Source organism: Lissotriton vulgaris, chromosome 9 (assembly GCF_964263255.1).
Source record: "Lissotriton vulgaris chromosome 9, aLisVul1.2, whole genome shotgun sequence".
NCBI lineage: Eukaryota > Metazoa > Chordata > Amphibia > Caudata > Salamandridae > Lissotriton > Lissotriton vulgaris.
Window position 1 is genome coordinate 387,475,918 of NC_141697.1, and position 23,005 is coordinate 387,498,922.

Here is a 23,005-nt window from a genome sequence, read left to right on the forward strand (position 1 = left end):
TATGTACTACTGGTTGATTCATAGAATTCCTATTCAGAGTGGCTCGATATCCAATCTACTTCATGAAAATGAATAAGATAGGTTACATATTGTAACTCACTCTGACTGGTGGCCATCACACAGATGGTGGACTGTTAGAGCCAGAAAACTACCATGTTTGTGATAGCTTTTAAATAAAGACATTTTTTTTTAATGCAGCCTGTTTTCCTTAAAGGTAATAGTGTGGTGTTTAAAAGAGAGAAAAAAAGATATATATATATACTCTTGTTTATTTACAATTTTGATTGAGAGTTGGCATACAGCAAATCAGTAAACAAGCCACTAGAGTGATTATCCTGCACTTAATGCCATGTCCTAGCCACACTTGTAGGTGGAATGAAAACATGCTATTTCAAAGAGTAAACACAATCTATGGGCAAAAAAAACCTCAACCCAACATCTTGGGGAGAGTATGATCAAACAGAGCATCAGCTCATGAACTAATGTCACATGCCACAAGGCTGCCGTTCAGATGGCATTCAAGGAAACATGAATGATAAAGGCAAAAGAGGTGGCCTTTTCCCTCACCATTAGCTTGTTGAATGCCTTATGGAGCACTCAGAGATGCAAATCAGAGATAAAGAGTATCACACAACAAACAATCCAGGATGTCTGTTCTCCTTAAGACTAACAAACATAGGTGACAGTCTGCCCAAGTACCAAACAGCCTTGGTCTCAATGCAGGTAACATTTATCCCAGTTTGGGAGACCAAGGGCCATATGTATCAAGCAAAATTGCATTCGCAAAAGCCGAAATTCTCAGAATTTTGGCATTTGCGAATGCAATTTTGCAAAATGGTATGTATTAAGGCAAAATAAGGAATCGCAAAATTTGCGATTCCTTATTTTGCGATTGCATTTAAGGAATCGCAAATTTTGCGATTCCTTAAATGCAATGTAAGAAGCACCAAAAAAGTGCAATTTGATCTTAAGGAATCGCAAATTACCACCAACTTCAAGTTGGTGGTAATTTGCGATTTCTTTGAAAAATGCACTTTTTTGCATTTTTCAAAGTGCAATGTGAAGCACATACATGCCCTTAGGGCATGTATGTGCACCACATGTGCACCCATGCTTATTTCAGGGGTGCAACAGGGTGTCCTTTTGACACCCCTGCACCCTTGCACCCTTGAAATTGCATTCTCAATTTGCGATTCGCTAATTGCGAATCGCAAATTGAGAATGTCTTCCCAGTCATTCCTATGGGCCTCTAGGCCCATTGGAATAAATAGGAAGGTATTCCTTAAATGCGAATCACAATTTGTAATTCGCAATTAAGGAATATGTAGGATTCGCAAAATTTAATGCAAATCCTACATACATAGCATTTTGCTATTCTCAAATAGCAATTCGCAAAAAATCACTATTTGAGAATCGCAAAATGACTTATTGATGCATATGGTCCCAAGAGAGAAATAAGCTGTTGCATATTTTTTCCCTGTCTTGCTCATTGTTAACAGGTGTTCACCTTGTATGAGGGAGTGGAAGTAATACACAATCAGGCCAACTGAAGAGCTTAGGTCTGGGCATAGAAAACTGGGGGGCCAAAGAAGTCACAGCAGAGAAAAGGACCACCAGTTTAACTTCTTTGAATAGCCAGAATCAATGGATTAATTGAACAAGTCACTTACCTTTAGTAATGCCTTATCTGGTAGAGACTATACATCTTTTTGACATCAAAAATAAAACAATGCATTGCATTTGTTATCTTAAGCAATCAGAAACCAAGTATTGTCAAGTTTAAAAAGCATAATGAGTTTTACTAGAGGCACAAGGCATAGAAGTATTACAAATTAAACATTTACGAAAATTCTCTATCCAAAATCAGGTTAACATAAATCATATAAAAAAAAGTCTAACTATTAACTAATGTACAAATTAAACATGAAGCTATAGCTTTGGTATTCTGCTTAAACGCATTATGATGCTTCTGTCTATTTGTATTTCACATTTATAAATCCTAATAAGGAAGGATAACAAAATCAAAGCATACAGGAGGTGGGTTATAATGATACAGGGTACTTTTAATTGAAAAAAGGTCTACCAAGCAATAATTATTAGGTTTTTAATTTATCATTAATAAACATGTTACACTTACGTGGGAATGCCAGCACGAGCCAAGACCTCTGCCTTCATAGCATACAGTCTGTCACTTTTACTCACTCCAAGCTTGATTTTAACTCGGTCATGTGAATTATTATCGAAGAAGAAACCATTGTGGATCACAAATTCCGCATTGGAACGGGTGCCATAAAAAATATAAATCTACAAATATGAAAAAGTCAAAAAACCTTTAGTCATATAGCAACAAGAAAACTGATACAGTCTACCTCTAAGAGAAAAAAACATGCAGACTTCTATTTCTAAACATACTATCTACCGAGGGACTGTTAACTGAAAAAAACAAATGATGGCATAGACTAGGGAAAATAGTAGAACGTAGCATTATCATAAACAAAGGGTACACATACACCTTCAGCAAGTACCAAGGGGGATAAGAACACTGAACACCATGGGGTGCACAACTGTTAGAAATTGGGTTACTGGTTGACTGGGGTGTGAGCCCTGGTCAAGCAGCAACAACAATCCAAGGCACAAGCAAACCCTAAATTAACATGTGCTCAAATGCCTTGTAGCTTGACACAGAGTACTCAGGCGTAACTTAGAGGGAATGTGTAAAGCATTTGTGCAACACTTCACATAGTAAAGAAGTGAAAACAACACAAACAAAATCCCACACCAGGTTAGAAATACAAAACTAGATGTCCTAAATAAAATAAGAGCACAATGACAAAAATCAAATCAATAGAACCATAGTTCTGAATTTTTAAAGAATAAACTGCAACACAGTGCCTAAAACAGCGCCAAACATGGCTATCTGGTCACACTGGGCCGGGTCAAAGTCAAAAGTGCAGGCGGACCATGATGGAGCGTGTGTTGGATACAGTACCAGATCAGTCATACTGAAGGTTTACTTTTTCAAGTTCTGTGCCAAGACACCCATTCGCATTGGAGAGGGTCTCAGGGAGCAAAGAGAGCTTTGTGGGCGGCTTGGTGCGCAGAGCAGGCCGCGTATTGTGGACATGTGGGCTGGAGCTTCTCAGTGTCAGTCCTCCATGGGTGACCAATACTTACTGTGCAAAGAAATGGGCTGGCAGTGGCTCACACTACATTTTGTTGCAATCGGCGCCGTTCTGGTGCGAACTGGCCCGTTCAAGGTTGCAAAAAGCCCAAAAGCTTGATTTAAAGAGCCCCTGAGCCAGACCAAGGGTCCAGGATCTGAGAGGCACCAAGTGGCGTCCGGAACTCGCCACTAAAGCTGGGTCCAGGAGCTGGTTGAGGAGCCTTTTATGTGCTCAGATCAGGAGGTCATCAGACTAGCCCTTTAGGTCACTTTGGTGTCTTGGCTTCAAGATGAAGTTGCAGGTCCAGTTCTACTTCCCCAGGCAAAAGGGCAGCAAGGCAGGGCAGCATTTCTTTTAGAGCAGCTATCCAGCAGAGTGGCAGTCATGTAGCGGTACAACAGTCATTCTTCCTGGCAAAGTATCCAGAGTTGCAAAAATGTACAGAGAAGCTAATACCTGCTTTTGAAGTGGGGAATGCCTTTGAAGTACACAGATGTCTTGCCATTATGGCCCTAGCTCCATACTAACTACAGGGGACATGCAGCCCTTTATGTGGAGGCAGGACACAGCTGATTCAAGTATAAGTAGGGTTGTGCCCAGCTCCTCTCACCCATCCTTCCAGTGATGGACCATCCAGTCACACCTAAGCTCCCATTCTGTGTGGCTGTCTATCAGGAACACACAAAGCCCACTCACTCATGTGATCCAGAGGCAGCCTGCAGGTACCAAAGGTTTAAGGTAAAAAAAATGGCAACTTTCTAAAAGGAATATAAAATCCAACATCAAATTCACCATAGGTTAGGATTTTAAATTGAGAATTTAGAGACACCAAACATGAACTAGTCATCGCTTCCCACTTGGAAATTACACTTACAAAATGTAATAAGGCAGCTCTAATGCTATCCCTATGGGAGAGATAGGCCATGCAGTAGCGAAAAACTAATGTAAGAGTGTTTCATTACCAGGACACGTAAAACTTATAAGTACATGTTCCTACTTTTAAAACACATTGCAACCTGCTGTCCAAGGCCTACTGTAGAGGTAATTTACACATACTTAAAGATTTGGGCCAGACAAAAAGGTTTATTTCGCCACGTCGAAATGGCAGTTTACAACTGCACAAACAGGCTGTGCAAATGACAGGCCTAAAACATGTTTAAAGGGCACACCTAAGTGGGTGGCACAGCCAGTGCTGCAGGCCCAGTAGCAGGTCCTGGGCACATGTATGGCCACTTTACTAAGGACTTACAAGTCAAATTAAACATGCCAATTGACTAGTAAGGCAATTTTATCATGTTTTAGGATAGGGCACAAGCACTTTAGCATTGGTTAACAGTTGGAAAGCAAACACAAACTAATTCAGCAACAATGGGAGATGGAAGGCAAAAAGTCCGACAACACAATTCTGTAGAACTCTTGCAAAGGGTGTAGTAAAAAGTTAAATCTTACCTTCAAAATAAAAGTTAAAAAGTATTGGGGTAAAAACAAGTTTTTAACTCATCACTGATACTGACCTACATATGTTTATCCTAGAGGTTACACTAAAATTATACACTTTCTGTGATGAAGACCAGACATTTGACTACGAAAATGCCATTTTTGAATACTCATACATGAAAGAAACTTGAGCAGCGAGACGATTAGGATTGTGCAGATATGGGAATGAGTCTGTAAATAGCCAAAGGACAGCATTTTCATGTTTTGTCTCCACACAAAAAAAGCCACATTTTTCAGTGTTAGACAAATGTTCTTGGGGTGGGATGCATCACAAAATGTGTTGTTGGAATGACCCCATTAATTTTCAGTTCAACTAATCAAGTGCACTTACAGCAGAGAATATTAGTGTTATAACAAAGAAAATAATATATGTGTTACTGTATCTTTAATGAACATGTAAATTGTCTAAGGAATCATGGCTTCGATGCTGGATTTCAATTACTTTATAAATAGGATTAAGAACATCCTGGACTCAGGAAAGTAAGATTCTACGTGAACAGAAAAAAAGGAAAAACAAAACAAAACAAAAACAAATTTAAGATTGCTTATGAAGTATCCTCTTAGTTCCAGGGATTAAGAAATTATAGAACTGTAAATTAGCCTGAAAAAAAACATTTTCAATTAAATGTTCAGTGCAAAAAGAAGCTGGGGTCAAACTATTTAAATCAATTAAATCAAAAGCTTCTGGAAACATCTGGTAGATAATGGGTCTTGGAGCATCCCACCACAAAAAAAATGGTCTGCAAAGTATACAATTAAAGAAGCTGTCATAAAAAAGAATTACATGGGGTTTATTGTTACGATTACCAGAGCCTAATGGGATCCCAATAGCTATACTATAAATTAAACTAAATAGGTGAAGCTCTATATTAACCCAATTGTATACCAGCATTTTGAATGGTCAAATCCCTTTACCTTGGAAAGTTTCCATTTAGCAACATATTCATAAATGTGACCCAAAAGCTGAACACGTCAGTTACCTAATTGCATTATTAAACTCATATGGAAAAATATTTGCAAAATACCGGATTAGCAAATTGTTAAAATGGACATCTGATAGCATCAAACTTTACCAAATACCAATTGCTCCACCACGGACATCTTGACTATCCATTTTGGCCAACAAAGCTGTAAAAGGAATGGGTAATGACTTATTTACCTGTCCTCTAGATTATTGAATGGCTTTCGACAAAGTGGATAGGCTTCAGTTAGGGAGCAATTTATTTTATGGGATATCGATCATACTCTGCTATATTATCTAATCGGGGTCATACTCTCAAATAAATATAGCTGAACACCTTAAATACCAGCTGCAAATAGCTTGAAACAAGGCTGTATCTTTGTCCCATATATATATATATATATATATATATATATATATATATATATATATATATATATATATATATATATATATATATATATATATCAGAGATATCATCCTGATGGAGACTCTCAAAAACATGGACAACTGTAGCCACATAGCCTGTGCAGATGATATGGTAAAAATGTAACACACATGGGCACCTAGAAACAGTTAAACTAATTACAGGAATACAACAACTTGAATGGACTGAAGGTCAACTTTACAAAAACAAAAATCATGATACATCAAACCAAGGTTCAATGGGCCCTGTGATCCAACTGAAATGAACAATCTACACGCTGCCCATATCTAGGGGTTGAAATTGACAAACTAAACTGGAACACTGACATCATGAATATAATCATAATTACCCAGGTATCCTGTGCATTAAATGTTTTTCAATGAAATTTGAAGCAGTGCAATTGATCCAATAACTCCACTGCCAATATTATATTAGTTTCCTGATACTTAACAGATCTTAGATAATTCATCCAAAATCTATGATCAGGCTAAAAAAGTGGTTTTATTAAAATTATTATTTATTTGCTAATCCTTCGGACATCAACGGCTCATTGCTGATTAAGACTCAAATTGGGATTGCTTTCTCTGATTGCAATTGACAAAAAAAGTTCATTAATTAGTTCAGCAACTGTATGATTTCAGAAACGAATACTTTAAAAAATTGTATCTGAAAAGTGGTAAATACCTCTACTGCGATTATCACTGATGCCAATTAGTCAACTGCTTACATTAATTAATGGCTACCAACTACCATAAATGGATACACTTTCTACTACAAATAAACTAAAAAGTAAACCTTTAATAAAGGACAGACAAAAGCTGTACATTTTTCAATAGGATTACTACAACTGCAAAAGTATCAATATTCAATGTATACGCAAAATACAAATTAGACGACAAAACTATTCTATCTAGATTTCAACATTAAGCCAAAAATGCAAAAAGAAAAAAAAGCATTTTTAAGTTTCGGATGATTAAGTTCAAAGTGAAGGCTTGTGGAACAACATATGACTAAAGCTGAAACTTTTTAGACTACTTTAAAATTATAAGAAAACAATTGAGCATATGTATGTATCCCATTCTGTTTGAGCCATGTAAGAGGTATTCACCCACTATTTCGATCTAGTGGCATTAAAACAATCAATGAAGCTACTTTGGTTTGAAAAACAGAGAAATCTACTGAATGTAGTATGAAATGCATTTACTTACTCCGACTTAATGAGATTTTGATTGGCATTCGAGGATGTCAAGATGATCTAGTCTGCAATAAGTGATGCGCATACCAAGATTTATTAGACTGTAGTAACAATATAAAGAAGTTTTATAAGTTGTTGTAGTTATATTTGCTATTGATTTTACTATATTGGTTTTCATAGAAATGTATACAATAAAGAATTACCATACCATTAATCACCTCCTACAGCTGTAAGGTTATGAAAATGGGACTATTTAACTAGGGGCTTGCTTTTGTTGGTAAGAATGACATAACATCTCAAACGATAGTCTGACATAGTATTTCATTAGCCTGACTACAGTCTTGACATAGAAATGCCCAGCTTTCAGTTAGGACTGCTGTCAGAAAATGAGCTGCATGGAATTGAAGTTGCAGGAATCAGTTTAACATTGACGATTCCACATGTATAAGAAATTTGCACATGAGCAGTACATCATTCACTGAACTGGAAGTTCTTACTGTGAGATCATTTTTCTGCTTGCCAGCAAAAAGCAAACCAAGTTACCTATATACAAATACCTCCACAAGACTCTTGTGCCAACTGTAGAGTCAACTAATCCCATTAAAACAATAATTTTACTGCAAACAATTCCACTAAGCGAGTCTCAACAATTACCGATAACACTATTCAACAGTAGATTTGATACTGGGAACATCTCTTCAAGTTAAGGCTATCAAAGCTATGCAATTAAATAGCCACCACCACACTGGAGAAAAACCATACATGATCATAACAGATCACTACGACTGAGTGAATAATGGAAACTACAGCACAGACCTACTGCTCTAAAAGTCAGACATGCAAGCATTTCAGGTAAAATCAGCACTTTTCTTCAATATAAAATGAAACTCAAAAAGATGATACTGTAGCAAACAATCTATAAGGAATAGCAAACAGCAACACCAACCTATTTAATGAAACAATGAAAATAGCAAAGAGTTTAATAGCAATATCAGACGCACACTCTCAGACAAACTATTAAAGCCTATGGCACAGACAGGCTTCTGAATATAGAATGTCCAAGTAAAACTTCATATTTAACTGACTCCTGCCCAACATTTTCTAAAACCAGCAATGAAGAAAAATATCAACAAACAGGAGGACGATAAAGAGACAAATTAATGCACAACAAAAGGTCTCCACACTTTAGGCTTACTCAAGTAGAATGCCACAGAGGTGAAGACTATCGCCCCTACCCTCTATATTCTTACCACAATGTAGTGCTAGAGGCACTCCTATGTATTGAAACAACGTGATGACTTGACTAAAATTGGTTTAATTGACTTTTGGGCTTGTACTTCACCCTAGCTTGAATGTATTCCTGCATGTGCACGTTTTCTTGAAGATTTATTTTGTGTCTCTTTGTAGTTTTAAAGTGGGAGACCTTTCACCAAGTAGAACAGCCTTGCGAGGAACAGAACGTGTGGGATATGCATTTGAAATAATATGAGAAAGAGCGGTGTGGAATGTACTTCTTGGTCTTGGAGTGCAGTGTTATAAGCAGTGGTACTCAAATGTGCGTTATGTTGTACACATGGAGATAAAGATTGTGATGCTATATTCAGTGGGGCACAAATGTGCATTGTGTTGTACATTGGGAAGTATTATGAAGTTCTTACTATTGGCTTTGACATGCCCTCATGCCATCTTGAATTCTGACTCTGTCTAGCAAGTGATTTTTGCGGGCACAACTCAAGTTGTTTAGGCTATCCACGTTCAAGGGTGTTTTGGTTTCTGTGCTTTTGGAGATTGTTGAATGTACTGCCGGAGACTTGTTAAGATAAAGGCTGGAACATGTAAAAGTGCAGAAGCAACGTAAGAACACTTGCCTTTGGATTGATTGCATGGAGAGTGGCAAATACCAGAAAGTTTCCTTGGCGCAGAGGAGGGCCTCTCGGAACCTTCTAGTGTGCTTTGAGATTATAAATCTGGGGTTTGTGGACTTGGAAACTGGGATTTGGGTCTGAACGACGGAAGCGTCTACAGTGCAGCAGATCCCGGTTTTCCGGAATCTCTTGACCCCAGCTGTGAATCCCCCAGTCTGGAGTGAGCAAAGATGAAGTTTGAAGCTGGTGATGTATTTTATTTTTGATTATTCTCATTGTGATGTGTGAGTGTCTGTGTGCACATTGAAGTCTCCAGTGAATATAACCATATGAGGTGTTGTCTTTGATTACTGACTTTGTGATGTGTGAGTGTCTGTGTGCACATCCAAGTCTTTAGTGGTTGTAATCATCTGATGTATTTAGTGTATATATCTTTCCGGTTTCTTGCAGGACGTCCAGTATTATCTGCTTGTACTACATTTCATATTATCTGCTGTACCTTTAACAGTTGCATTTGCCTAATTAAAAGTGTGTTATTATTGCTTGCACATATATATCTCTATATACATTTGAATGTTGTTCATTTGACATCTGGGAAAGCCTTTTTGTTAGAGAGTGTTGCACAAATGAAACTCCATGCCTTATTCTGAGAACCGTGTTTTGATGTGTTTCATTTTTATAAAAGTGAAATCCCTTTCCAGGTGGTTTTTTTTTTTTTGCTTCGTCTTGTTTGATCCTTCGTGTGGGAGGGCAGTATTTTCTATTACTTGGGAGGGCAAAGCAATACGCACAACTCTTAAAGATACCCCCAACAACAGCCTAAGAGTGAACAACACAGAGACCTTGTAGACAGCAATCATTGAAACACAACCACAGCATTCAATGTCACATCTGTTTTGAAGACATCTGCTCTTTCCCAATATCATTTATTTGTACCAAACCAGGAACAAAAAATGATTGTGGAGCTGCCTATATTGCTTTCTACCCGATCCCACCTCCTCACAAGGCTCGGACCTCACCCACAAGAATAGTGAGGCACACAATTAAAAAGGAAACTAACATATTTAACCACCTCAGCCTACAAGGATGAACAACAGACCACGCAGACATTACCATCATCATCAATATTCCCGTCCAGTGTGTTGCACGTCAGATGGGAAACAAAGTATTGCCTGAAAAATATCTGGTGCCTAATCCAGTTATCCATCAAGTAGAAGTATTTAATGTTACGTATTATAGGTTACAATATTTCTCATGAATACATGTTCCCACAAATACCTCACCATATGAATTATCCTTTCAAACTGGTCTTCTTTTCCCCAGCAATAACTCTTCAGTGCCACCAGGTAGCCTAAGCCATGACTCCGCCTCCAGACATGACGAAACTTGACATTAATAAATGCCAATGGGTGAGCAGGCAACAGTTCCAGAAACTTTTACTTTTTCCATGCCCCGCAAATGCATGCAGAGATGAACCGAGAGTATCAATAGCAGCTGCAAATGTAGCACACAATATGTTTGCATACCGAGGGATTAATCAATGCACTAACTTACAATGGAGGAGGAAGGGCAGTGAGGAATCTGTAGGAAGATTATGAATCTCCAGAAATGTGGTTATCAAAGGTTTTTCTTCTTTTCTTCAGATGGATACATATTCCGCCAGATTCCTCCCTTTATAAATGAGGATAAGAGCAGCAGCCCCAGTGCTAGATGGGATTTTATGCATCACAGCTCAAGTAAAATTACCTTTGCTGTGTGCCGGAGAAGGGAGGCGGTAGTGCTTGGATAAAACCCTGTGACAGTTCAGGGCCCTTTTCTGCTATCTGGTGTGGTACACCAATAAGATGAACTAGCCCATGAGACCAAGCAGAACACCCATACGAGTCAGAAACTTCAGAATCACCTCCCAAATATCCGAGATCCTCTCAGGAGGTAGGAAAGACCTTCATGAGGGCCAAGTTGTACAGGAGAGTTTATAACTGCTCAAAGTGTTGGTTCAGCAGAACCAAGGACTCCACCTTTACCAACCAGTCATCCTAGTCTAGAAATGCATGGACTCATGACCATTGGAGCAAAGCCAACACGACTGCCAGCACTTTCATAAAGAAATTCAGAGTGACCGTTAGCCCAAATATAGACCCTTGAGGCAGCCACAAAATATAATGTAGTACTGGTGGAATTATTGTGATGGCCTAGCCAGGTTCAGTGCACGAGCAGTAGCTCTATTGTTCTTAAACCGCTGCTAGAAGAAATCGTCCTTCTCTCTGAACAGTCGGTCGCTATTAAACGGCATGTGCATGAGTATGCACTGGACACATATGGTTTATCTAATGGAAAGCACCCTTATGTGCCAATACGGCACAAATAGCTGTGCTCATGGACTAAACAATGGCGTTCATATTCCAGTCATACTTCATGATCTATTTGGATGCATCCAATCAGTCATAGACCAGATCTGTATATTGCTTATTGGTGTGGTCTGGCACGCAGGCACTAAGTGTTGCCACTCCAACAAAGCATGAACTTATCAGTCCCAAAGGCATTAGCAGTGTAGAGGGCCATTCTGCCTGAAGCAAATATTTTCTGTCCGAACAAAGTGAAGTTTCTTCAACTCTGCAGGGAGGCATTTTGACAAGGCATATGGGTTTTCTTCGAGACGTACATTTGGACAATCAGAATTTTCTGTAACAGATCAGAAAACAAAAATGTGAGGGTCACCCAGTGCATGCCTATGAAATTCGGCAACCTGCCTGTAGATTGCTGGGCCTGACAAGGGTTTCTACCGATCAGCCATGACTGATCCAATTGAATGGAGAAGTGTGGCTCACTGGTTACAGCAGGCAGACCCTGGAGCAGAAGTCAGACCCGGGACCAGGGTTCAATTCCCGACGCGGCAGGGTCTTGAGCTCAAATGTCCATGGACTCGATAATTCTCGCTTCGGTGCCTGACCTAATCATGGGTTCACACTCTGCAACTCTGGGCATTAAGCTTGCTTAATCTCCACAACGCCCCCCCCCCCCCCCCCCCCCCCGCGGCGGGATGCCTGGCTTTCACCTTGGGGATGCCCTGTAAAGGGCTATCTCACAAGGAAAAGCGAGGACGGGTTCCCAAGGCAAGCGCGGAGATACCCCTTCGGGGGTCGATTCAGGCGCTATATAAGAAACATAATAATAATAATAATAATAATAATAATGGAAGCAAGAGCTTCACCACTGAGGAGGGTTGCAATGTCTCAGACAAAATGTTACACTGGGACAGTGTGAATTCCAGTGCCTCAGCTGCTTTTCAGTCATAAACGATTAAACTTTCCTCTGAGGCAAGGGCAGAGAGGTAAGGGATGGCCCCTTGTAATGAAGTGTACAGGTGCTCGGGTGTTGCAGACACAGGTATGTCAGAATTATTATTATTATAAGAGGTAAGGAGTTTATCAGCCTCCAAATCATCATCATCTTTGTGTCCATAGTCCTTCTGAGGCATGGAATTAGAGCTGAACTCATTCATCCAGGTGAATTTCTGAGTCCTATGTTTGTGCACTGCTAAAGGCACATTGCTAGTTTCCCTTAGCTTTCTCTTGTGCCCCATGGATAATTTCCTTCGCTGAAGGCTGCAAGAACAGCATTGTGATGGACTCAGTGGATGGTGCAGGCCTAAAGCACGGTCCATCCAAAAGAGGAACATCACCCAAGCAAGCATTTGGCTTCTTGTTTTGGAGCAGAACCATGATGAAAGTGCAGAGTCTGGATAAGAGTCATCAAAGTCACAGAGTCTGCAGTAACGTGCTTCCCATTGCAGAGTTGCCCAGAGCATACTGCAGCCGACCTGAACAAATTGATCCTTATCAGCTCTAAGGCCATGACTGGCAGCATGTCGGCTAATGGACCCAGAAACTGTGATCTCATCTTTTTCAGTTATAGGATATTATCCCACGAAAAGGGATAGTCCTACTTCAGGAAACAGCGTTGAGACTTTGAACAGTTTCAGTATAGTGTCCTTGAGGAAAAAGAGGTATTTTCTTTCGTAGGACACTTTTCACATGTTTATCGTAAGAGCCCTGAGGAGGACGATGCCAGACAGAAGACTTGCTTTGAAGGGGAAGGGCAACAGTTTGGTGTATCCTGCACGCCTTGGCCGAAAACAACGTAGCCTCCTACTCGGAGGCCTTATGAATGTATGTATGCAATTGACTTGCAGGTCGTGGCATCATGTTCAGAGGCCAGACACTACTTGATCAGGTCATGTAGTTCCTTGAAACCTTCAGTTAAGACATTTGACCTAGCTGCTGTTGATTTATTTTGGGTGCAAAAACTCCAGATCATTTCTAGCTAAGAAGAGTCAACAAGTTTGGATTCTTCCATGCTCTGCCCTGAGCCCTACCCTTTTAAATCTATATCTTACCTCTCTGGCTCGACTAGCTGAAAATGTTGGAGGTAAAGTGATGTCCTATGCGGATAATTGCAACTGCTTTTCTCTTGGGACAAGGTAGTAGAGTTGCAGGGCACACAGCTTAAAACCTGTCTTACATCTGTCGTTTACTGGCTAGCAACTGCTCAACTTAAACGCAATGAAGAGAAAACTGACATTCTCTTGTTGGGTAAGATCCCACCAGATTTCTGGTGAACGTTTTAACCAGTTGATGCCTCTCCCCTAGAACCCCAGAAAGAAAACATCTGGGCGTTAAATTTTAGGACTGCATTGGGCCTCAAGTGAAAGCGTTGGTAGACACTTGTTTCAGGATTATGAGGTCTTTAAAGAAATGTCTGCCTCTTTTATCCTTCTCAGCAAAGAAATCAGTCATTCAGGCACTGATAACATCAAGTATCTATTACGGTAATGCATTCTACTTCGGTGTACCGGAGTATCTGATGGACTCCAAGTGATCCAAAATGTGGTGGCCCATCTCTGCTAAATGTTCCTATGAGAACTCAGATCTCGCCTTACTTATGGACACTACATTGGCTGCCCATCAGGGAAAGAGTCAAATTCAACGCTCTTGAGTTGATCCATGGTTGCTAACATATACATGGCCCATTTTGATGTTCAGATATGTCTATAAAGAGATTGCCCCCTTCAGTGACTATCAGTAGTTGGTCTAGATTCATAGACAATGTCTTTTTTATCTGGACATCTGATCCAGAGGAACTTCCTGAATTCATTGCTTGGCTGAACCCATGCAACAATAATCTGCTTTTCACAGCTAATTTGATTAACATCAGTGTTGAATTTTTGGACATAATTATTAGGCACAATGCACAACATCTGAAAGTGGACTTGTATACAAAACCCGCGGCCCGCAATACATTGTTGCACTTTAAGAGTTACTATCCCAAATCCCAAAAAATCAGTATTCCGTTTGGGCCAATCTTGAGGATTTTGATACACAAGCGATTGTAATGAAATCCAAATTTGTCACCAGGGGCTATCCAAGATGGTTAGTACGTGACTTCTTTAGGAGAGCACGTTACTACGACAGGCAACACCTTCTCACCCAACGAAATTCCAAACAGAACTCCAATCTGGTATTTGCCACACACCATTCAACAATGAATGAAAAAAATCATCATATTGTCACTTGCAACTGGCACATTCTAAATGCAACTAGAGACAAAGAGACCTATATACCAAAGCCTCTCTTTGCACACAGAAAGAACAAAAACCTTAAAGACCTCATAGTACGATCATACATGACTAATACACAGAAAAGTACCATTCAAACATATATACTGGGCAGTAAACATGTGATTGGGAATTATAAATGTATGGCATGCGTTGCCTGCCAATTTGCAATAGAAACTCAAACCTATTCATTCAATGGTACACATTTCTCTCTCAAAACTCTGACTATTTGCAAGACTACCAACATTGTATATTTAATCCTGTGTCCCTGTAATCAGGGATATGTGGGGGAAACCTCACGTTCCATGACTACCAGACTCACAGGTCAGCCATCCGAACAAAGAAAATCAATGCCCCATTAATTCAACATTTTCTGGAGGCACAGCATACCACCCAAGATATAAGATGGCTCATTCTAGAGAAAATACGTATCAATACAGGAAGTCTAAGCTCAGAAATCCGGAAACAGAGAGAGGTCTACTGGATTTTCATGTTGGACACCTATAAAAATGGGTTGAACAATGAAATCCCATGGGATCAGGCTATCAAATATAATAACATCTAAATATTTGTTAGAACTCAGCTTGTCAAGGTAGAGACCCTGGTTGCACAGGATACCTACACAAGTTCTGCATATGGACTATGCTAATGAAGTATACGTGGCTTAAGACATAGGACCTGTCACTCCATCAATTTTACATCACTATAGCCTCGACTTATTATGGACACAATGCTGATTTGGCATGACCCTATTTGAGAATGGAAGTACGAATATCTAATTCCGTTGACCATCAAGCTATATTGAGATTTAGATTGTCAGTGTTACATGTCTAGAAACATTATAAAATAAAATTGACTCCTTTTTTGTAAAGATCATACTATTTTTAATTATATACAACTAAAGGAGACAGCGTGCGCCCCAATCCAGGTAGCATTTTCATCTATTTTGAGATTTTACAGATCTCTTAATGTTCAAACACCATGCCAAGATCGCTGCCGTTACATGTCCCTACACATAGATATCCGGCAGCATCAAAATGAGTCTATCCATAATTACGTACAAATCAGGACCCTGGGCCAATGCTATATATTGCACATCTTCTCTCTATAGGATGTAGATTGACAGTAGAATCATAAAATGACATATATCTTCTTTCTGTAGACACACATTTTATAACCATTTACACCCTAACAAGATAATATCGGTTTGCATTTACTGAGCAGACATATCCACCCAGATATGTTAGAGGCTATTTAACTATGACATCTTGCTAAGATGGCCACCATGGTACGTTACTACATACTATGTTTTGTTAGCATTTACGTTACTCCACCCACATTCGTAAACCAATCAGGACTGTTGGCCCGGATTTTACATAACATAGCCACTAGCCTATGGCATATGTACTTCACTTAATCAAGAGACAGGACTATGCTGCCGGCTGGAACTAAAGAGAAACACACACCCGCAAGTTGATTGTACTGATACCAGATTCATATCTTTAGCAACGAACAGTACGGACACAGAAAAAAGGTTTCAATATACCAAAGAGTTTTCAGGTTTCTCCGGCGCATCGTACAGATTCCCTCATCATGACCTAAGAGACTCCCATACCGGGTAAGCTGCCGCTCGCGTACAAGTAGCTATAACCTTACCTGTTTAAAGAGTGCTTTGCTATTTTCTAAAGTAGAATGCATCCACTTCCGCAAGCACTAAATAACACCTATTTATTCCTTTGTATAGGTGACATCATTTTGCACCTTCTCCATTGGGTTGCAGTATTTTCACACCACCAACATCGGTAAGCCTCCCCCTGTTACATCGGCCATTAACTGTAGAGTATTTAATGTACAAAGTTACCAATCAGGTATTTGTCTCCTGGCAGGTCTGTAGTCAGATTCAGAATACAAACTATGTGATATCTTTTATTAAGACAACATGTTCAACCCGCAGCTATAAGTTAATAGTGTACTAATAGCAGGATGCTATCCATAAATCTTGGGCTTCAGTTTCTTAGATTTCAGTTTATTTTTTCATTCCATTCTTTTTTCTGTCTTAACAGTTTGCATGTGGAATCTGATGCGTGCGCACTATTGGCATCAATTTGGTACTCCTAATTAAGGTATTGGTTCACAGATTTTTGGTTGACCTTTTAGGTGAGCACTTTTGTGTTTATTATTCGTTACCATCTTTTCCTCACTCATGGTGGATTGAGGAATCTATTAAACACTCACCTCTTCCCTTTTTTACTGTGGCACACCATGTTTAAATTGTACATTTAAAAAATATATAAGTAAGACCCACATTTGGTAATCCAGATGCTTTTCTACATGTTTTTAGGATTCATATCAAATATGGCTTTTTGACTAAGGCTCCAAGCCGAAACGTGCGTAGGATACGACTCATTCTAGGCAGGACCACTATGAATGCTCCCTTTGATTGAAATAGATGCCATTGGTGATACTAAATCCTCAAACGAATTGTAAAATACCCCATATGGGGGGGGGGGGGGGGGGGGGGGGGAGGGGGAATCTATGTTTAGCACAGACTAGAGGTCATTTGTAATGAAAATAATGGACAAACTGTTTTGCCTAACATATAACAAATACTTTGAATTTTTGTATAAATTTGTATCCAACTTATGATAAGGAGATAGTGGATGAATGTGGGAGTAAGTCTGTTAACGATGTAGTAAGAATTATGACAGAAATATACCAATTCAGAGATATGCATTGCATTAAATAAGCAATTTTTTGAATATGTATATAATGTATTGGTGTTGACTTTTAACAAAAAATGATAAAAGAGAAGAAAAAACCTGAATAAAAATATGTTTTGATGAGGATTAGCATCTGATTACGGATATAGAAATTTTTCAAGGTCCACTTAGTATTACATTTCCTAAAATGATTTTCACACATATGTTATTCTTTTCCTGATTCAGGAAATATTCTCATTTTCAGGGATAGCCCTATTTTTTACAATTCTTGTGTTGATGCATCCTGCCCTATATCAATCATGGCCCAAATTAGCTTTTTATAAAACTACGAAACAGTTGAGATCCACCAACAAGTTGATGGCAGAGATCCCCAGGATTCAGCCTGCAAGAGCAGGAGGAAGGTCTCTATCGTATCTGGGCTCGGTAACCTGGAATCAGCTTCCTCTGGAGCTGCAGTTGATGAGCAATGCTGCAGTGTTTAAGACAAAACTTAAAACGTGGCCTTTTGTGCAGGCCTAATGTCTCCGTTTATCATGCTGCTTATTGCCAGGACACTTCTTGGAGTAGCCGAGCACGCTATAAATTGCCATCATCATCAGATCAGTGTTAATGAGGCCTGTAAAAATAAGCCAATGTGTCTGTTGGCACCTATAATGCTCACCTGACCATAGGCGGTGGCGCAGCTGAGGCTGCATAGTGTTGCCTGACGAAACAGGAGTGATATTGTTGGATGAAAAGCTTTTCCGGACCAGTCTGAAGGTGAGGAATTGTCAGGAAGATGTATGCATTAGAACAGCATTTTTATCCAGATAGAAAGAGTAGAAAAATTAAATGGACACCCTTCTGCTGATTCTACCTTTGCCTTTGGGACTGTTAAATGATTTTTACAAAGGACATTGGAGATCCTTCTGGCTGTCCTAGCTAGATCCTCCATTTCAAGTGCTAAAGAGAGTTACAAAACAATGGTCTTTCATTCGTGAATTTCACTCTAGCATTTGTTGGGAACCTTTGTGAGTTTCTCAAGGCATACAAAATGGGTTTCCTTTTGCAAAGTTGGTCAATGTGCTTGAGGTGGAATACTGGATGAATTATATATTTAATGACGAAGTCCTTAGTTGTCCATTTCATCAATGAGTTTTAATATTCAGTTTTCAGATGTACAACTACTCTAGCCATCATTGCCATCATTCTCACAAACAGAAGGTTCATACTTTACTGAGCAGTTTTAGATGATCATTGACAGTGAATACTGTGGAGTTAACCTAACCTGCACAGGCAACATAGAATCAGAAAACGTCACTTAGGGTGTTAATCGTTCTTGAGGTTTGGCATGGGCATTCTCACTGAGAAAGTTGGATGCTTACACTTAATGAGCCTAAGTATGTTTCATAAACCAAGTCTTGCCTTAAACGAGTCTCAGCTAATTTTGCCCATGTATGATTTTATTTTGCTCAAGATATCCCCCACTGGTTTATGATTGGATTTGACTGTTGGTGAGTGGGAAGTCGACCCTGGTATCACCATTTCATTATGGAAAGGGATTTTTATTTTCCACAACAAAACATGGAGGGTGTGGATATATATCTATTGAATAAAAGAGAAGATAGGAAAGAACCACGAGGAACTCCAAAGGTAACAGTTACCAAGAGGAATTTGACTTGCCTCAACAGCTATTACCAAAATAGACTACCTACCAGTGATATGTCATCCTCAACACCCCCATTACTTCCTCAATTCTTTCAATCATGATTGGTTGGTGGAGGGTGTAAAAGGGCAGTGTTTCACATAAGCCGCAACATAAGGCAGAGTGCTGATTAAACATCTACAAAGGCTGTTTCAGTTCCCCTATTCGGGAGGAAGCCTGGAAGCCCTATACTCTTCCTTCTTCTAGGCATTCCTGCCGTTTGAGGAACAAGTGAGGAATTAGTGACAGCATATTTGATTTTAACCAACATATGTTTGAATGAGTCAGCTGAATCCGATTTAGAAACATTAGTTCTGGATTATTAAGAAATATGCATGACCCACCCACCTACCAGACAATTAAGTTATTTGGTATAGCCAGAAGTAGACATGGGAAGAAATATCAACAGCCCAGGCCTCAGTGACTAATAAAGGATCTTGCATAGATTTGTATGCAATGTGCGTTAACTGACCTTTCATTATTCAGGGCCTAGTGTAATTTAAGCACACTTGTTATATTATTAGTAACAACTATGTTTTTAGACTGTTGATTACTTAAGTTGGCCATGCACATGGTCGACTGAGCACATAAGAATTAAGGCTTCCCATAAGTTCTGGAATAAGTTGGGAAAAGTGACTGAGTCTTGTCAGAGTTATGGCAGGAAACCAGTATATAAGCTCAGTGTACAATAGGTGTTTTTTTTTTTATTCGACACCATTTTGCAATTAGTCAATCACTACAGTATGACATCATGATGCTCCCCCCCATGCACTTTCTATTCTGCTTGTGAGATATCACTTTTAGGTATAAACAGTAGCCCCTCCCCTTCGTGAAAACGTACTAAAATCAAATCAAAACCAAAAAAGTTCTATACAAACACACGCCTTGTCTAGCCCCAAACGAAGGAGAAATTATTTGTGGCAGCACGCCCAACAGTCTTCATGTACCCCTACCGTTTAGAACACTACTAAGCAGGGGCATTCAAACAATGGTAGCCACAAAACCACCATCATGAATGGCATGTAAGACAGATCTATAACAAATCAAAAATGACAACAAAATAAACAAGCGGACTTCAAAGTCTGATGGGGCAATTTAGTCTGCATCCCCATCAGATAGTAAAGCCGATCAACCATAACCTGATAACAGCGCTGGTTATATAATGGGCTTAAATAAAATCTACCATTTTCAGTATGAGGCTTACTGAACAACTGCAGATCTACGGTTTGAATCAGGACCTACCTTATAGTAAGTGAAACTGGATTCACCCAAATATCTCAAACCTTAATGAAAAAATGTCTGCCCCATTTCTCCTCCATTATTTATTTGGACTGCAATTTGAGGTCATTGGACAAGGCGGTTGGCTTGATTCTTCAAAGTAGGCTCGCATTCTAAAAACTCAACTGTCAAGTTCACTCTACCTTCTACTGCCTAATCATGCTTATCATGGCTATAAACTCCCAATCAATAACCTTACACATTATCACGGCAAGGAAAAATTTGCCATTCATACAACATTGCACTAACGTCATCAGTTTCTGAACTACAAACTACAATGACATTTTGTTAGGGACTTTACCCTCCAAAGGGAGCTAAGACATCAAAATCTGTTTCAAACTGTATAAACTTCTTCAGAGAATACTGAGTGAGAGGCGGTTTTCAACGCAGTATTCACCAAAATGGCTTCTTGGTGCAATGACTTCCCTGATCCAAAGCACTGGCATATAGAAATACCCAACGATAAAGGCTCTATGGCCATGTTCATCTTTCACATGACAGCAAAGGCCATCAGATTATAAATCTCTAAGGCCAGTGCTGAAAAAACCTCGAAGCCAAGACAAATAGGCTTAAAGTTCTGAGCACCTAACTGAAAGAGAGCACCAGAGGTGGGAGGATGAACAGGGACATAGAGGCTGAGTTTAGCTTGAATACACTTTAGTCCAAAACCACAGAAAGAAGTGTGGGAAAAGCAGAAGGCTGTAAAGTAAAATTGCTGTGTCACAGGAAGCCAGAGCAATACATGCCACGCCTCAGAGACCTCGTCTTATTTATAAAGGTTGTGTACAAGCCAGTCTACCATACATTAGGCAATACTCTTGTATTGCTGGCAAGTGGTTGCATACATGAAAGCATGCTGGACAGGGAATAACGAAGTGGAACTTCATAGGTGACAACCAAATGCTCAGACTGAAATGGTGAAGTGCTAGGATCTGGTTCCACCCAGTCAAAAAAGAGAACTAGGATGGTTCCACTCCCTCCACAACTATGTGTCTCGGTGGGCTCCAATCTCCTGATGCGGAGGGTCCATGACCCCTAGTGATTGCTTCCTGATGATGGGTCGGCCTACTTCAGTCTCCGGATGGCCTGCATAGATATGCAGACGTCCTCCTCAAATTATTGCAATCAGTAAGTGTTCCTCACAGCACACTGAGCATGAAGGGCCTGGGCAATGGTCCTGGATCCATGGTGACCTTCTCTTGATGCACAGGGTTCGCTGCCTGGCTCTGCACACTGGCCATGGCCCTCCCTTCATGACGCCACCCAACTGGCATACGAGAGTCGCCAAATGGCGGTGTGGAATGTTACAGCCTTTACTTCAGGGTGGCCCCACCTGGCATACTGGGGTCGCCGACTGGCGTTGCAGACACAGGACCGACCAGAGGACTGGGCATCACACACCTTGCTCCTTGGGATCCACTTGGAATGAACCCCTTGGCCTCAATTACTCCAGGTGCTCTCTTCTTCCTCGCAGGGTCCACTGGTCTTGGTAGGCAGGTTAAAGGTTGGTGCTCGAGGCTAATGACAAGGGCTCTTGACTTCTGTGTGAAGGCTCTCACCCAGCAGGGAGTCTAGGAGAAGTATGTCACTAGTCCTGGTCCCAAAAGAACAAGTTACTTACCTTCGGTAACGCTTTTTCTATTAGATACAGTATCTGCCTGTGGATTCCTCACCTTGTGAATATCCCCTTGCATCAGCAACATTCGGAAATTCTTTCGTAGCTTCGCTCCGACGTGGGCGACGTCATAGAGGCACTGCATCGCACGTGACTCCGCTGACGTCACCAACACCATATTAAGCCCACAACGTAGTGATGACATCAGTTCCGCCCTTTTTTCCGTGCCTTTGAGGCACACTGTACGGACCGATGATAGTAGATATATATACAGTATCCACAGTACACAAATGTCAAGATAAAACACACACAGTGTGAAGCCAATGCAGGAAAACATTTAAAATAAAACATTTCCTCTGAAAATTATATATATATATATATATATATATATATATATATATATATATATTACATTACAATTACTCTGGTATAGAAGAGTGGACAACGGGGAGGCGGTGGGTCAGTGAGGAATCCACAGGCAGATACTGTATCTACCAGAAAAAGCGTTACCCAAGGTAAGTAACTTGTTCTTCTGATAGATACATCTGCCAGTGGATTCCTCACCTTGTGAATAGATTCCCACAGCAGTCCCCACTCCCGGAGGAGGGTGTCCACTCCGCTATACCACGAAATCTTGGAGGACAGAGCGCGCAAAGCGACCGTCCCCCCTCACTTTGGAATCGAAGCAGTAATGCTTTGCGAAAGTGTGGAGGGAGGCCCAAGTTGCGGCTCTGCAAATATCCTCTACAGGCACACCTCTAGCCAAAGCAGATGTTGCAGACTTAGCTCTAGTGGAATGAGCCCTTATACCCTCTGGAGGTTCCTTACCCGCCAGGGAGTAGCAGATCTTGATGCATAAAATTATCCATCTTGATAGCGTGCGCTTGTGCACAGCCTTCCCCTTCCTGCAGCCAGCAAATCCAACCAACAGGTGGTCATCTGACCCGAACTCACTCGTCCTGTCCAGGTAAAAGCTCACCGCCCT

General features: G+C 40.2%; 1 protein-coding gene across 2 annotated transcripts in view; it reads right to left on the bottom strand.

The window, feature by feature from the left end:
- SETD3 (SET domain containing 3, actin N3(tau)-histidine methyltransferase) overlaps positions 1-23,005 on the bottom strand; it is a 510,073-nt gene that overhangs the window by 37,011 nt on the left and 450,057 nt on the right. For both annotated transcript variants that reach the window (XM_086937753.1, XM_086937754.1), the window contains exon 10: positions 2,138-2,304. In XM_086937753.1, coding sequence (XP_086793879.1) covers positions 2,138-2,304 — 167 coding nt within the window. The remainder of the gene's footprint in view (positions 1-2,137; positions 2,305-23,005) is intronic.